Below are 17,983 nucleotides of genomic sequence, written 5' to 3'. Positions count from 1 at the left end.
TTTTTAGCTACCGAACCAACTTTAGTCTGCGATAATCTAATTATTATAAATCTAATAAATGTGAAAGAATTTAGAAGCCGAAATTATGACAAAAATGAAAAATTTGCTGTTAAAATTAAAGCTGATTAATAAGTCGGTGTTATTATTTCTGTTACTAGTAGTAATTTTGATACAAATGTAACTATATGTTTATGTGTTTGCATTTGCTATACAGATGCAATTAAAAAGGTGTCATATTTGCACAGCGACATTTAAACACACTTACACCTACACGCTGCACACACACGCACACATTAAAAGCTTATGTGGAGACAGAGGTGAGAAGCTAAAAGCATATACAAACCCTTCTCTGAACATTCATGTAAACATCTCGACTCATCTTTAATCTGTTTTTTCACTGATGGAAGGTTATCAGTGCAAACCCACTCGGTGCGTTTTGAGACGAGTCGGTGTTTCCGTGTGACCTCGATTACCTGTTCAGGCCACGAAGCCTGATGTCAGGAGTTACCTCCGGCTCGGATATGTGCAGGCATGCCGATGCAATTGTGCGTGCACGTACACACACCAACACGTTGTTAACAATGCATTTCACCAATTAAATTCTCCTCTCGTGGCTTCCTTCCTTAATCCAGCCACGGGAGGCGCGCACAGACGCCAGTCTCGATGTTGATGTCTCAGAGAGAAGGAAAAAACATCCTCTCCACCCCGACGAGCCTCCAGCAAATAAGCCTAGAACTTGCATTAGGTGTAGTTAGTGTCATGCTGTGTCTGCATGCGTGTGAGACAGTTTGAGTGTGTTAGAGAGGCCGAGAGACGGAGCGCGCATGTAAAGCAGCGAAGGAGGTATGCGTGGAGTGATGGGAGCCAGGACAAATATATCAGCAGAAGAAGGAGGGGAGGAAGGAGGAAGTAGAAGAAGGGGGCGGGTGTCTTGGGGATGACAGGAAAAAAATACGTCCGCTTGGTGGAAGTGGAATGAAGTCGAAACGAGGAAAGGAACGGAAAAAGAAAACTGTGCCGCCAATTCTAAGCGTAATTTCCTGTGATGTCAAAGTTGGCAGATGGAGAGGAAAAGGAATTTGAAGGAAACATTAGTGTTTGATGTGAAAAGAGGGGAGGAGTGATGTGGTGGGAGAACGAGCAGGAGAAAAAAATATCCTGGGAAATGAAAGAGAGTGAAAGAGAAGAAGGCAGGAGCGCGTGCGGGGGGTGAAAGTGTCAGCAGGTCAGGCAGAAACCATTACCAGTGCTGGCTGTTTGTTCCTTACACACTGGGCCAACTTAATAGAAGCCAAGCATTTAAAGTCAAGTGGAAATGTGGCTGACCCGCCACCTGTTCAGCACGCACACACCACAGCAGCTCCACACAAACAGTCTGTCTTTCAGGGCTTTTTATAGCTTTTATCACCACGCTCACTTTGCAGAGATTATTTTTTGGGCCTCGTCTTTGCACAGTAATCATCAGAGGGAAGAAGGAGAACAATAATGCATCAGTGTTCTTTAAAAAGCTTGGCTGCATTTCTTTCATCTGGGCAACAGCTGTGCACATTCCTAAATATTAAGCAACATCCAGAGACGACGCGTCTCCGCTTTAGTTCGCTTCATTTGTCACGTTTATACAGCAATGTGTCCTACAGCGCTTCTAAAAACAGCTGAAACCACAAAGCTAATGTGAAGCAACTGCATTTAATTTCATTTTATAAATACTTGTAGACATTCGAGCATTTATTGGAATTAAATCGCTGCACTGTAAACCCATAAAATAAAAAAAAAGCCTTCCTGCAGTATGAAGTCAACTCAGATATTTTCATTTAATACGACATATTTCTTCATTTGCATCCTCCATTTGATTAAGTTAATGTAAATGAGAAATAATTAAAACGCACGCTGTTTTATGTTAAAGAAAGGCAGCATTTATTACTCTCTTTTTAAATTAAAAAATAAGAACTCCCACACTCTGCCAGCATGACTTTTATAAAAGTTCACACGGCTCTCTGTGCTCTCCTGTGTGTGCTACGATGACGGTCGTCAAATCTCATTTCACATACAGTTGAAATACAGCCTGATGAGTTTAACAGAACAAACACACATCGAGCTAATATGACACAATGTGTTATAATAATGACAACACACCCCAACAAGTGTTGGATGCAGCTCTTTACAAAGGTGCCTGCACACTCGCGCTGCAGGCCTGACTTCAGTTCACGTGCACGAAGGAGGAAAACGGCTGAAGAGTTTGCAGAGGATGTGAAGACTGTTTTTAATTTTACTGCTTAAAAGAGCCAACTGAGCACGGGCCAGAGGCGATTATCCACTGCTGCTAACGCATCAGGTCTTTGCAAGCGTCTGCAAACACAGCATGCTAAGACAAAGCTTTGTGTTCATACTGGATCGATCACGCGGCGTTCGAATCCTCGTTAGGACGAGGGGTCCTGCGTGGGGCCTTCAGTTTTGGTACTGCAGCTTACTCCCACTGTCCGAGGACGCGCTCGTGGAGAGTGAGTGGTTGCTCGCCTCTCGGTGCCCCCCACCTCAGACCTGGATGGGCTCCAGCCCCCTGCGAGCCTGATGCATCCATTATAATTAATGAGAAAATATTTATTTTCTATGTTTTGTCCTCAACGCTCACTCAAGCTTATGCTCATTTGTCTTCTATATACATTAATGTAACACAGAAGAGCAAACACTGTAATCATCTGTGAAAAGTGAAACCAACAGTAATAACTGCACGTTTACAGAATTACACTGCTGAACGGCCTGCTGGGTAATGGCAGCTAGTCAAGTAGCTAGCCAGGTAGCATCCTCCATCGCTCAGCAGTGATGAAGAACAAAATAATAATCTGTGAGCTGCAGATTTGGAGGTTTTATGGCTTTAAATGATTCGTATGTTTTGTGATAACGTTGCCTCGCACAGATGACACTGAAACATGTAAACAGAGACGAAGACGTCTGAGCTACAGACTTTGGAAGAATAGGCCCGAGAAGACTTTAATTCAACGCAGGAAAAAGTGTCAGCATGAAGGCCGACTCTGATTTTATTTCAAGGCCTCAGAGTCGATTATTTATCGTGTGTTTCATGTTTTTTGGTTTAAACTACTCAATTTACTGAACTTATTCAGGTTTTCCTGCTTAATGTGAGGCGAGATGCTGGACTTGTCTGAGAAGTCAGAAATTCATTTCAACAACGAAACTATTTTTTTTCTGTTCAGGAAGCAAATAACTGTAATTTGTTATCTTAATCAAAAAATAATAAAGTGTTTTACTGTTTATTTGTGCTTTTTTTAAATACTCTATTATCATAATTCACAGACAACAACAATAATTATGTTTTAACATTAGAAATATCATTTAGATTAAAGAGCTTGGACATGCTGGGGATGAAACATTAGCAGAAACATGCAAAATATTTGTGGAATTTCCTGAACTGTTCATTTCAAGTGAAATCAGTTGAAGTTTCCGCAGCTTAGTTTATTTCTTTACTGTGAGTTTATTGACGTTCTTCACGTATCAAACTCACCTGTGTGTAATTAATCAAAGAAACGTCGGCAGCTTCTGTTTCAGGGTGGCTTTGTGCTCGCTTTCCAACTGCTGGAAACGGGAGGAAAATCCAGGATTGTCATTAATAACGCCTGTCCTCGTATGACAAGTCAGAAAGTCTGCTGTGAAAACGACCTAACACAGATAATACTTTAAGCGATCCATTAGTGCCAGGGTGAAAAATGATTTTTTTGGCTAATACATTCATACTTACACCCCCCGCTGTTTTAGTATTTTTGACTGAAAACATCTCAAACTGATGAAAGAGCTGAAGAACTGCAAGTTCTCACGTCGTGACGGGAATCTCAACTAGCAATTTATTAAGCGCGGACGTGCTCAGAGGTCAGTCAGTTAAAGTGACGTGCACGTGGACAGCACAGGCGGTAACTGTGAGCCAAATACTCCACAGGTGTCGCATCAGAGTTAGCCAGTCTGAACTGAAGGCAGAACTATCGTTGTAAGGACTCCATCCAGTCACTGTTTCCTTCTGTCTCCATGTAGAGGCACAGGCAGAGGGGGAAGGAGCGAGTTCATCGGTTACCCTCAGCCCTCCGTATGTCTTTTGCTTTCCCTCACCATGTTGCCGTCAAGTTCCACACAGACGCACTTTCTTTAACCAAAAGCTGCCGATGTCATTAACCGTTCACGTCCTGATGTGGAGAAGTCATCTGTCCGTGGCCTCACCGACGTCGAGAGAGAGGGCCACTCGGAAGCACTTAGGGGCCCCGGGTGTCTCTGGGGTTAATGCAGCCTGTGGTGCCGGCTCTGACGGATGGCTGGGAAGCCCCACTAAATCAGCCCCTCTGCCAGGAAAGATGGAGCGAGAGGAGGGGTGGGGTGCAAAGGGGACCACTCCAGCTTCATCACAGCCCTCCCTCTTTTGAAAAGCTCTTGAAACGTCGCAGGCTCCCCGCTAATGTCATCCACGCCGGTGCACATGACGCGCACTGTCTTTGTTCCAGCTCCTCCACCTTCAGACCAGCTCTCCACACCAACCCACGGGACCCCGAGCATTCTCACCTCACAATTAAAACAGGCATTAGGAGAGAGGGAACGAGGAGGAAGGGGCGTAAAGAACAGAGCGAGCCGGATTGAAAGAACAGGAAGACAACGATATGGAAAGGCTGATTAATTAAGGGTTCCTCTCTGGCTACAGAACAGATGAAGTTTCAGGATCAATTAATTAGCAAGCTAGCCTACGCACGTCAATGGCTCTAATAGCCTGCTCTCATTTGTAACTTTTATTACCCCACTGCTGTGGAGTGGCTCTCAGCCAATCAAATGCCGCGTGGAGCCCATGCTACATGGTCATTAACTGGAAGGGGGTGGGGGAAAACCCCTCCCATCCAGAGTGGTTTAAGTGATGTTATCAGTTATGTCACTGTAAAGCTTCTATATGCTCTGTAGCACAAGAAAGATGGACTTGTGTCTACGCTCAAACACATAGCAACATGTTTTATCCACAGTTATTAGTGTATTTATATTTGAGCCTGTGGATTATACTTTTTCACAAACGCAGCTGTCAGTTATTTCTCGCTGTTGCATTAGTCCTCCATCGCTCTTGCTCAGAGAGGTGAAGCAATGTTGGGATTTGATATTATTTTGTGCTGAACGCGGCGAGCGGGTGTAAAACGTCACAAACGGTGTGTTTTTGAAAGATCCGGGCTCAGCGCTCTGAGTCTGCGGCGCTCTATACGTGCCTGCTGATAAGATAAAAGAGCCGGGAGATGAAAGCGGAGCGAAACGGAGGGAGCGCGAAAGAGAGGGAAAAGAAAGGGGATGCTTTACGTCTTTGCCGAGTTACAGAGGGATTAGTGGCTGCTCTAATTGGCTCACGGAGAATTCATCTCAGTTTCCATCCAGATTAGATGGATTCTTACGCAGGTCAAGTCTGGCATCTCACTTTCTGGGCTTCATTTGTACTGCGGAGTGCGGAAGTGCTGAGATGTGACACGCCGTCAACATCTGAGACAGCACAGCATAATAACGCTGTTACCTGGATTCGGCTGCTGCTTTGTAACAGGAGCAGACGAAGATGGGGCCTGTTTCTACAGCCTGGATGTTAAACAAGCGAATAAACGTCCATCTAAGTTTGAATGTTTTCAAGAGAGCAGCTTTTAAAAATATATTTACTTATGTAAACGGTCAGTTTACCTCCAAACAAACTCAAATTCTCGGCCTGCTCATCCATCTCATGCTTTTGCTGCCTTCACTTAAATAGGATGTAACCAGAGGGCACAAATTAGCAGCAGCATTTCCAGGAATCATAACCTGGTTAGCCCCAAAAAAGGAAGAGCTACAAAACTGGGATGGAGCAACTATTTTCTGTCTGCATCCACCAAACAGAAATTACAGCTCAGCTCAGGGCCCCCACCAACACACACACAGACACACACCATCAAAAGAGGTCAGCATCATGGAAACAGCTAACCCAGCGGCCCCCAACCCCTGGGCCACAGACTGGTTTGGTCCCGGGCCGCGAGAGTTGAGGCTCAGGCGTGAAATGTATGGTTTTCAGGGTTTTTATCGGTTTTATCGTTAACTCGGTTTCCCTGGTGTGTTATGGATAAATCTTCTTTTTTTTGGTACCATTACCGGTTTTATTTTGTTGTATTTATCCGCGACACCTTAAAGGCCGGTCCGTGAAAATATTGTCAGGCATAAACCAGTCCGTGGCGCAAAAAAGGTTGGGGACCGCTGACTTAACTCATATATAACTTGGCCAGCATTTCACTTGATCCCTGGATGAGGCTGCTCGAAACGTTTGGTCTCTGAACATTTTTTCTGCTCTTGGATCTCTATGATGTCATAAAGAGGGGATTTCCCTAATATGGTAGTTGTAGGCACACAACTATGAAAGCCCGCAGAGTCCAAGAAGAGCAGAGCAGGTGTCCTGTATTTGTAGTCTTTACACATTTTAAATAACAAATCACATAACGTGAACTATGGCAGCAGGGAGACGGCGGCATGCCTAAGAGTGCGTTAGCGTGGATCAACTTCAGCGGCATAAGTTATTAAAGGCGCTGCGTGCTCGTCCTCTGAAGAGCCAATCCTTCCAAAAATGTCTACCTGTCCTTAACCCTTTAACCCCATCATCATCACGCCGCCAGTTCCTGATTGATCTGCGGCGCACAGAAGCGGCTCAGCCATCCATTGTGTCGCTGTCATTTAACAAGGCGGCGCCTCATCGTGTCAGCATCCCGGAAAGACAGCCTCGCAGCAGGGGATGTAAAATACGAGTATAATCTCCTGAGCTCACGGTGACCGCTAATGGCGAAAAAGCGTTTTTTTCCCCCCCAACTCAAAGCAACCCCTCCCCTTCCCCTCCACCTTCTCCTCGTTCAGATGTAATTGACATGACTCCTACACAAGTTCAAGCCTGTCATCACAGCAAGCGGTGAAAAATGAGCCGAGCCGGCGTGCGTCGGAATGATTGATCTGAAAGACGTTTCGGGGCTATTTTGCGCTCAGTTGTGATGTTTACATGTGTCGTGAGCCTTCTTTTCTTGGTAATTTCATGATGATTATTTTCTATCTGTCAGGACGGAGTCGAGTTTGAGTCTGAGCTGGTGTTATTTGGCGTTCCTTCTGAATTTCCAGTATAATCATTGAGAAATTCTGTGTCAAGACATCGCACCGATCTGCTTTTTATTTTGGGATAACTGGCTGCACCTCCCTCATTATCAGCACTTGAATCCTTTTCACTTCACCCGCTCTTCGCCCTCCTCCTCCTCCTCCCTCGCTTATTTAGGTCCATGTTTGACCCTCACTGAATCACATTTGCTTTTTTCTCACTGCCTCTTTCTCAATTTCCCCTCGCGTTTCTGTCTGTCTTGGCGTCAGATTGGGGTCAGGAGTTTAGTAGGTGAAAAACATTTGGAGCCGGTGGCGCAGGGCCCAGAGCCTCTCGCAAAAAAAAGAAAAAATGAAATAAATAAACGGCTGTTCACACACACATTACGGAGAGCATTAACCTCACCTGCTCTGCCTCTCCAAATGTCTCCATTACCACTCTGCCTAGAACAACAGAGCCACTGCTAGTCAGCCAGCAATAAAACGCCAGCGACGAGCGCTCCCTTTGTGCATGTTTTTTTCCCCCCATCAATTGATGCGAGCAGAAACTGAGAATTAGAGAGAGGGAAAAATAAAGAGGGGCAGAGAGCAGCCTTCAGAAAAGGATCCAAGATGGAAATATAAAAAAGCTCGCTGTGCGTCTATCAGTTGATGGCTACACTGTCTGCTCGCGTTCTCTCGCCCGTCAGAGCGATTTGATGCTATCAGCGGGTCAAGAAGTCACACTCCTTCAAAAGACGGGCTTATGTTTTCATTTGGGAAGAGAAAAATCTTGCAGTATATGAAGTGCACTGTGCAGAAAAATGCCGGCGAATTCACGTGCCTTTTTTAAAATGAATTAATTTTTTGTATCTTTAATATTTGCTGGCATGGGAGTGGGAGTGCTGCATATCCCTCCTCTCCCTCAGTTTTTTCTTCCCCGGCACCCGAGGAATGAGCTTAGATGTCAAGGGCCTCCCAGTGTATGAGGAGGGGGAGGAGCCAAAGACAGAGATCAAAGAGAAGTATGGAGAGAGAGAGAGAGACGGAGAGCGGCGTCACCTTGGGGGGAGAGAGATAGGAGAGCGATGACGAGAGCCGTGATGCGTCCCCTCTCCTTCTCCCTTATGTTTAATCATGAGCCCGTTGGTGCTGATCCTCGCCTCCGACACTTTGCATTTCATTAAGGGACTCACCTTCGTTTGCAATTCACCGCTGGATGTGGTATTGACTCCGAGTGGCTGATCTTATCACCACACAAAGCTGGAGACACCGGTTGATTTGTTTTGGTCCGGAGTGGAATAATAAGCTCCTGACGGCTGCAGCCCGGTGCTGTTCTTTGCACGTCAGCCTTTTGCATTGCAGAGATGGCAGGAGGCGATATTCACGTCCTTGTGCCGCAGCAGAACGTGTGCACGGTTACGGCGCTTTAGACGTCGGCGCATCTTGAAAATGAGAGAAAAAGTCAAATTCCCGCAAAAGATCACAGCCGAGTTTGAGTCGAAAGCATCAGCTGCACAACATGAAACAAAAGCATCTTTAGCTCGAGCCACAGGCGGCAACGAGCCGAGCGTTTCCAAAGATGACGAGATAGAGTCAAACAATTAGGAAATGGTGATTTTTCCTAAAAGTGTAGCATTTTCTGGAGGATTTCAACAACAAATAACGGCCTCTGAATTCTAATTTGGCTTTGTGATTCTGTGTGAGCATTTAAATGATGTTGAAATGTTGTTATTTCCACGTTAGAGAAAGCAGTCCTGAGAGTTATCCTGATACCGCTGCACGTTTTCATTGTTTTGACTGACAGATCTGTCAGCACTGCCATTTCTCTCGTACCTTTTCCCCGCTGTGCTCCCTCGCTGAAATTTCCTTTGATTATCTGCCATTAAGTTCGCTTTAAGACCTGCTGACCTGCTGGAGAATGTAAATATGGAAAAGGAAATATCCAATGTTTCATTTTGCGCTGTGTTTACAAATGTCATTATTGTAATGCAGCCAGCTTTTGCATAGTCACATTCAGTCTTTGAATGATGCTATGATTAACCAGCGTGACTGTAATTCAGCTGTGAAAAGGCCGTCGATCGTTAGAAGGTGCCAAGCACTGTAGCAACTCGGAGGTGTTACAGAAGGGATTTGGAGCTCCGTGGAGTCGTTAAAGAAGACTTTTGTCATTTAAAAAAGGAAAAACGATGACCGCTGGAAACGCAGTTACTGCAGTTTTCATGCGTTTTCGTAGCCGGTCAGCCGGCTCAGAGTTGCAGGGCATCTGGAGTCGATCCCAGTCACTCACAGACACAGACCATCACTCACTGTCACACCTGTGGTCAGTTTAGAATCACCAGTTAAATGTACAGGCCTGTCTCTGGACTGTTGTATGCTCACTTCAACACCGTGCTGACCTAAAGTGTCTAAAGTAATTTAGTTTATATTTGTATTTCAGACCAAACTGGGAACATTTCCTCCATATTTTACTTTCATTTTCATTCATTTTATAACTTTGAATTTTTGCTCTTTTATTTCGGTTACCAAACAGTTTTTTATTATTATAACACCTAGTTTTAGTTTATTTAGGTTAATATTATTAACTCTGTCTGGGACCAACCTTGATCAGCAGCTTTCATTATAGGATTATGTTATGGTCAAATCAGTTTTATTGATAAATGATGTCCTGATCGGATGATGTGAGGCTGGTGCTGTGATGCATGTATAGATCGGAGGCCTCAGAGGGACAGCAGCCTGTTTGGTGACTATTCAGAATATTTGTGCTGAATCCACTTGATTTTTTTGTTGGTGGACACGATGCGTCATGCAGAGGAAATTAAGGAGTTTTTCATCCCAGAATGAAAAAATTAAAATTGGAGGCTGATGATGAAACGGCGCCAAAAACAACATTAAATATTTGGAAAACTGGTTTTTTTTCTGTGGTATTTTTTATAGTTAAACTAATGTGATAAAGCATTTTCATACACTGATAGCATACTGGTGATACTTCACGTTTGCTCTTTGGTCACTTTATGATGATAGCAGCGCCTCGTTGAGCTGCCGCCCTGTCCAGCCTGTTGACTTCTTGCTGCTGTGCATCACATCCATCCTTAAAGCGTGCGCAGGCCTCGTATCCAGAGCTGTTCTTGTATCTGCCGTCTTGCTGCCCTTCCTCTCTCATATGGTTTTATCTTTATTGCTATTTTGCATTATCCCTATCCCTGCTCTCAGGCTCATCTTCCTTCCTGTGCTTTACTTTTTCTCTCCACATATCTGTGCGTCTGCATCGCTTTCTCTATCTGTCCCTCTCCGTCTTTATCACGTGAACCATCGCTTTATCTGTGGCTTTAAGTATGGCAGAGTGTAACACCCGTCCTCTATCTCCCCTCCGACTATCTATCCATCTCTGTCTCTAAACATCTTCCTTTGCCACTTTGTATCTGCTTTTTTTTCTTGCCGTTTCAGCCTCTGGTTCAGTCTTTTGTCAGCTCATCGAACTTCCCGCTTCTTGCAACACTTTTTAACTTTTCCATTTTAAGCAGCAGCTTCTTGGCCGACGAGCACAATGGCACGTGAATGTTAATGGCGAGCCTGTGATGTGCGGGCCTGTCAGGCCTGTCAGTGCGTGCGTATGAGTGCGTTTAGGGGTTGGGGTGGTGGCACCGCTTAGCGCTCTGGTTGGCTGAGTCCATCTGTCACTCAAAAATGGGCAACCTGTGGTCCCGGCCAGCAGCCACCCGTAGCGGCGCTTTGACAGTGTTATGAAAATTCCTGTCTATTGCTCATTGGCCCAATTGAATTACAAGCAGCGCCTTGTTCCGTGCAAGGTTTTTAAACGGCTGATTTAAGGCACATGCACATGTGCACGTACACACACACACACACACACAGCCGCCTTGAATGAGGGTTAGCGCAGCTATTTATTCCCACCATTTGCAGAGCAGGAAGATATTGTCTGCCTTTTCATACGAGTCTTGTTTTGATAGATTTTTGATTGAGTTATTCTCAGTGTTTGCGCTCGTGTTTGTGTCTTTGTATCTTAATATGCCGCCAAGGCTTTTGTTTTCATCACACTGTTTCTGCAGTTTATGGTGAATTATTTGCTTCACAGGACGTCTATTCTGCGTCATTTCTCCCTACAGCACTTCACATCTGTTGTCATTTCATTACAGACATTTATTTGACACTGTGTGCCTGCCAAGACTCTGGATAAAGCACACTGTTATTTTGTCGGCTTCCACACACCTGAGTGGAGGGAAAAGGCAGAAAATGGTCTTATTTTCTACTTCCAGCAGTTATTTTTATTGTTGTAACCGGCAGCACAGCGAGTCTGTTTATCACCGAGCATATTCTCAGTCAAAGAGAATCAGGTTTCAGACAGCTGGTGTGTACTCAGCAGGTACAGTACATTCATACAGTCGAGCCCAGCAATCAAACAGAAGCTGCATTTGAATGACTCTCTCTTCCCTCCCAAAGCCACAGTGACAGGTTGCTACTTGTTAGACCTCCAGTCAGCCTGCTGCCTCTGTGTACTCATTTGACTGACTGTCGGCATTTCTGCCTCCTTCTCGTTTGGCTCTTCTGCTGCCTTCCCCGACTGTCTGTGTACCTGCTTGTGTTTTTGGCAGCAGCTATTCTCAAATGTTCATTTAACTACAGAAAATCTGTTTTTCAGAATAACCACCTTTGATGGCCCCATCTTATCTTAATGACCTTGTAGTACCACATCACCCTATTAGAGCACTTCGCTCTCACACTGCAGGCCTACTTGTTGTTCCTAGAGTATTTAAAAGTAGAATGGGAGGCAGAGCCTTCAGTTTCAGGCCCCTCTTCTGTGGAACCAGCTTCCAGTTTGGATTCAGGAGACAGACACTATCTCTACTTTTAAGATTAGGCTTAAAACTTTCCTTTTTGCTAAAGCATATAGTTAGGGCTGGACCAGGTGACCCTGAATCCTCCCTTAGTTATACGCTGCTGGGGGGTTCCCATGATGCACTACGTGTTTCTTCTTCATTCAGTATGTATTAGTAGACCTCTCTGCACTGAATAACACTTGTTATTTTGTCTTTATCCCATCTTCCTTCTCACCCCAACCAATCACAGCAGATGGCCCCGCCCCTCCCTCAGCCTGGTTCTGCCAGAGGTTTCTTCCTGTTAAAAGGGAGTTTTTCCTTCCCACTGTCACCAAAGTGCTTGTTTATAGGGGGTCATGTGACTGTTGGGTTTTTCTCTGTGTTTTTATTGTAGGGTCTACTTTACAGTATAAAGCACCTTCAGGTGACTGTTGTTATGATTTGGCGCTGTATAAATAAAATAAAATTGAATTGATGGCGCTATAAACTCCTTGGCTGTACATTTAAACAGTGGGCTGATGTAGGAGCGGCCCATGCAGACGGCAGTGCTGCTGGTTAATGGGCGATCAGCTGGGAGAGCGGTGTTGTTGAAAGTAGCACATATTCTGCATTCGGTGATGAAAGAGGATGAAGAAACTCAGCCACAGCCATCCATTCACAGCAATTAAAGCCTCTTACACTTCCTGTCAATGAAAGTCCACTGCTCGCTTTGCTAATGCTTGTGATACGATGATGATGATGTTGAATGAAGCACTTCTTGTGGAGTCTAATTCAGTCTTAATTCCTCTACAGACTGTCCAAGTGGCTCGCTGTGGACAGAGTGTGTGTTTCTGTGAACCACATGATACGTATCTGAAAAACATTTGTGTTAGTATTGATGTTAGCGACGTGCTTACGAAGGCTGCCTTAATAACTGTCACACTGTCCCAAATATTTCCAACATTGTTCAAACCTGTAAAATCTGCCACTTGTGTCGATGTGTTTCATCGATGAATCGATTGGTATCATTTCTCACACATGAATGTACGTTTGATTGTTCTGATCAGGATCGCAGGGACACCATACAGCTGACCTGAGCACATATATAACTATCTATCACATTATTAAACATCGTTCATTTACATCAAAATGAAAAGAATGAATATGCATTCATATCAATTCTTGTGCATTCTCGTGTTTTTATGAACCTGATTCCTACCTGAGAGCACCACACAGGTGATCCCACACTTTTCCACGACATCATCCGTGTCCACACTTCATAATCAGTGCAGTGGAGGACAGTGGGCTATCCAAGTACTCAGCAGTACAATAAGAGCCACACTAAAAATGAACCATTGCTTTAAAAAATAAAATGTGCAGTTATTTAATCAGTTTGTTCACAGCACACATTTTGACCAGTCCTAGCAGGAGAAGCTGTAATAGCACTAATTACATTAACAGTGGTTTTGATCCATGTAAGGGTCTCTGTGAGCACAATACAAGGCCTCTAAATGATATGCAGCCACTGTTAGTGCTGTAATCAGCCGGGTAGCCTCAGATAAAAAGGAATGCACCTCGTAAAGCCTCACAGGACTCAAACTGTAAGTGTATTTACACCCTTACAGCAGCTTCCTTCTAATAGAAAACAAAGAGAGTTAGCAGTTGTGACACTGATGGCTCCAAACTGCGTTTTTATATCCAAATTCAAAGACCAGACCGAATCCGGTGTAGTTTATTATCTGCTCCTTAGCTTTCCATCTTTTGTAAGGAGGGTATTTGTAGCACTAAGAGGATCTTTTCTGGAGGTGCAAACTGAAACACGCTCTCTCTGTTGGGCCTGTTTTTCTGTGATTTGTCTGTCACGCTGCCCACGTCTGTCTGCTCCTCCGTCTATCTGTCACTGTCTGTCCGTATCCGTCGGCCTGCCTGTCATCGTATTTGTCTGAGGAGGAAAGAAACCCACCCGTGGTTGTCTGGTCTCGATCTCCATGGCGACCCGATCCTGACCAATCCCGGAACAGCAGCATTCCAGTCGAGACCCACAGTGTTACGGCGGCCTGTCATCACCGATCGCGGGATAGAGTTGCTTCTGTTAAGTCGGAGTGGCTTTGATCCACAGCTAATGGCGTGTGTGACAGACAGAGGGAGAGAGTTTGTTTGTATTTCTTACTTTAGCAAATCCCTGCGAACAGACGACTGTGCATTCACTTAAGTATGTTGGAATCAGATACTGTGTGTGTGTGTGTGTGTGTGTGTGTGTGTGTGTGTGTGTGTTTTTCCGCGGCTTGCAGTAATGAATCCAGTGGTGCTGTTGGCATGAGCGGGGCCATGCTATTAACCTCTCTGCCAGCTAGACTGATCTCACCCTGTCTGTCTGTCTCATCGGCCTAATGACACACTCTCACACTCGAAGCACAACACACTCACACACACTCGTGCGCAGAAACCTGTCCTTCCTAATCAAATTTCCACTGAAGTGAAAAGTATTCCACATTGTCCAATCATCTCCATTCAGAGAGTCAAAAAGCTTCTGCCGGTGCGGCGAGAATATTTCTTTTTTTACGACCCACTCAAAGGAAGGTACTCTTCAAAAGTGTTTGAAATGTATTAATCTCAACTGTTCCTCTGCAGCCAGATCAGATTTTAATATTTTTGCACCAGCCATCAGTTTTACGAGTGGGTTTCCTCGCTCACGAGAGTCACAGTAAAACTCCAGCCTTGCTTTTAATCTGACGAGGCAGCAGTGCGGCGGTTACGTCACGGTGGAGTCCCCTCTAACGCCATCCTCTATAAATCACTGTGAGTTTGAGTTTTACTTTGCCAAGCCTGCCACAGGAGATTTAAAGGGACATTTTAAAGTTTAGGACTCGGGGCGCACGGCTTCGCTCGCGCCCCAAATTACAGCCTGTGTGCGCGTTTAATGAGTTTGCGGCAGAGCTCCTGGCGGAATAAAAATAAGCCACATGACATAATGGGGAAGAAATATGACATGAAACGTGCTGTCATATTGCTTCACCCGTGGTCGTAAATGTTGTTTAATAATGTGTGTTTATGTGCATGCGTGTGTGCGCGTGATGAGAAAACCCCAGCCTCCATAGGAAATCCGCAGAGGAGCGAGGAGCACCTGGCGCTGTCTGCAGTCATAACAAATGACAAGAAGGGATTAAGGCTAGATTTGTATTTGTGCCAGCTTGTTACATGCATCCCCTGTTCACATTCTCTCTCATAACCACCATGTAATGCAGCATTGGCACTTGGCATGGCTTCGCCCTCCTGAGTTAGTTTTTTAACCGCTCTTGCTCTGGAACGCCGTGGCTCATCCGCGTGGCCCTCATTAAGGTCACGGCCTGGGACGGGGACTACAGTAATATCCGGCGCACTTCATCCCATCTGCGAGCTGTCCGAGTCAGAGTTAATGTAGAGAGCAGGATGCTTTGGCAAGGCAGAGGACATAAAGTTAGTGTTTTCTACAGCGTGAGTTCATTAGGCAGAGCGCTGCTGGGAGGCGCGTGTCAGCCTGCTCGGAGCTAAATTAAGAGCCTCTCGCTGAGGGACAATCACATGAATTGGAAAAAAAGATAAGGGACAGTTTGTGTGGGATGCTTTTGGCAAATGTATGATTGACTATTGCAGTATGTTACCTGCCACCTGCTTTGATATCCTACTAATTGCACCTGGCACCCTCTCTGCATTGCTTTTAATTTAAAGTGAAAGTCTTGCTCTCAGTCCTGACCTTAATACCTCCCTTCTAACTGTCATGTGGTTGGTTGTTTCAGCAGGTGGTGCCATATGGCCAACAGGGGATGGTTGGGTACAGCCAGCAGCAGCAACAGCAGCAGCAGCAGCAGCAGCAGCAGCAAGGGGGGCAGCAGGGAACCCCTCCGTACTTCAGCCCCCCTCATCAGACTCCTCCAGGACCAACCCCGAGCTCCTACCTGCAGCCTCGGCCGCCACTGCAACAGGTACCAGCACACGGGCCCTAAACTGAGACCAGTGGTGCTTCCTGCAGGAAACAGCTGTGCACACGTTCACGTTTACTTCCCCTTTACATGAGGAAAAAATAAAATAGTAGCCATAATTAATCAATACCACAAGGTTTCATCCAAATCTTTTTAATGTTTGAGTTGTGCTGAGATTGGAAAAAGCATCTTAACAGAGAAACCGTGTGTGTGCACATGTATTCATGTCTTTGTGGGGACCAAAAATGCTGGTCCCCACATGTTTGAAGATACAGTTGGGTTAGGGTTAGGGAAAGCATTATGTCAATTAGATGTCCCACAAGATATGAAAACCCGAGTTGTGTATGTGTGTGTGTGTGTGTGTGTGTGTGTGTGTGTGTGTGTGTGTGTGTGTGTGTGTGTGTGTGTGTGTGTGCATGTTTGTGTGTGTGTGTGGTCCAGGCCCATTACTCTTTCGCATTATTCATGAGACATATTTTAGGTAGAGCTCACTCTCTGCGTTTTCAAATATTTAACTGTTTTCTCGAAGCACGCACACTGTGCAGAGACATTTGCATGCAATGCGTGTTTCGGTGATTGGACAATCATAGCTTATAAACACATATTGTATATTTTCAATGAGCACAGGCCTGCCAGTGCAAACCGAATTCTCAGAACAACAAAGGGCCTGTTCTGCAGATAAGGATCGAGACGCGTCCTGCCAAGTTTTAGCGTGATGTTCTGTAGAAGATTTCCACTGGGAAGCTGGCTTCAAGCAGTTGTTTTTTCAGATTTGAGTGAAGTCTGCCCATGTGTTTCCCATCCACTCTGCAGCCAGAGGGATCTATCTATCAGCCCGCATGGAGTGACTCTGGCTCGCAGTGTTGCCCTGGATCATTACAGAGAGAGCAAAACAGACCAAAGGAAAGAAAATAAAACGGGACAAGACGGGAGAGATTACAGAAGAAGTGGACGGGAAAGGACAGACTGAAGAGGAGGAAAGAAGATCAGTTTGAACTGGATATGTCAGATTATGGAAACGGTGGTGCTGCGAGCCCTTCCACAGGATCGTAGCTGATAAAGGCATTTAGTTTAATTCAGTCAGGATTGCCTAAAAAAAGAGCACTTCAGTGTGAGGTAAAAGGCTGAAGTGGCAAATAAAAAAGTACATAAAATATTGTGCATTAATATGGATTGAGCATTTCCAGTAACATCACAGTGCAGCTGCAGATATGTGGTGATGATATGCATGCAGCCAGTGCATGCACTGGATAGGCCGTTAGTAGTTGTTCAGTATCTGCGCAGGCTGACTGCCGTTTGGCGGCGGCGGTTAGCTGTTATACTGTCATTTACCGAGACGTAATTAAAACTTTCTTCGGCAGACTTGAACACCGAGCGCACCGAGACAGAATGCTGAGCAAAAAGCCATCGTTGGCACAAAAGCAGGTTGTCAAAAAAGGAAATCATCAGTGTTAGCATATAGTAATTTTCATGCTGAGTGAATGTTTCAGCCAGCGCGCCTTTTGTCTCACGCTGAAAACGCTCTTACTCTTGTTTCCTCACTTAACATGCTCACACACACAGACCGTGCAGCCTGCTGAGCAAACGTTAGTCACTCTAACTGGGAGCGGCTGAGATCCATGGCCGCGTTGACATTTGGTGACAGTAATGGTGTGTTTTCATCATTGCTGATCACACGGCGGCAATTGACCCACGCTGACATTTATATACCAGGTAGTTCTGCTCGAGTCCTCCCATTGGCCAAAGCCATTTCACCTGTGCTGATAAGTCCCGTATTGGTTGCTATGCCAACTTCTGCGCTGACCGGGGAGCTGGTCTCCCACTGTTTTTCATTGTTATGCAAGCGTGCTCCTTTAAGGGCAGGCGCACAAGCTTGTTACGGCTACATGAAAGCCTCGATACCTTCGGCAGCTTCCCACCATCTTTACCTGTAATCACGGCGCCCTTCCTGCGTGTTGAAACAACGGTGCAGCATTTAATGTTGCTTTAGCACAGCAGGCAGTGAGTCGCCACCTCCTGGTTCCTGCCTGTCTGTCACACTAAAGACCCGGCTAAATTTATTCTTTCCATCTTCTAATAAGCTCCTGGCTTGGATGCAGTTATGTTGCAGCCATTTACAGA

General features: G+C 45.3%; 1 protein-coding gene across 6 annotated transcripts in view; it reads left to right on the top strand.

The window, feature by feature from the left end:
• LOC102292653 (AT-rich interactive domain-containing protein 1B) overlaps nucleotides 1–17,983 on the top strand; it is a 158,524-nt gene that overhangs the window by 27,616 nt on the left and 112,925 nt on the right. For 5 of the 6 annotated variants that reach the window (XM_005922389.3, XM_042220764.1, XM_014333602.2 and 2 more), the window contains exon 3: nucleotides 15,680–15,865. In XM_005922389.3, the coding sequence (XP_005922451.1) occupies nucleotides 15,680–15,865 (186 nt within the window). The remainder of the gene's footprint in view (nucleotides 1–15,679; nucleotides 15,866–17,983) is intronic. The other variant, XM_014333603.2, reaches the window with a different exon arrangement.

The sequence above is a fragment of the Haplochromis burtoni genome, unplaced genomic scaffold, assembly GCF_018398535.1.
Source record: "Haplochromis burtoni strain Fernald_Lab_line unplaced genomic scaffold, NCSU_Asbu1 Contig_55, whole genome shotgun sequence".
NCBI lineage: Eukaryota > Metazoa > Chordata > Actinopteri > Cichliformes > Cichlidae > Haplochromis > Haplochromis burtoni.
This window is presented reverse-complemented; position numbering and strand designations above follow the sequence as displayed.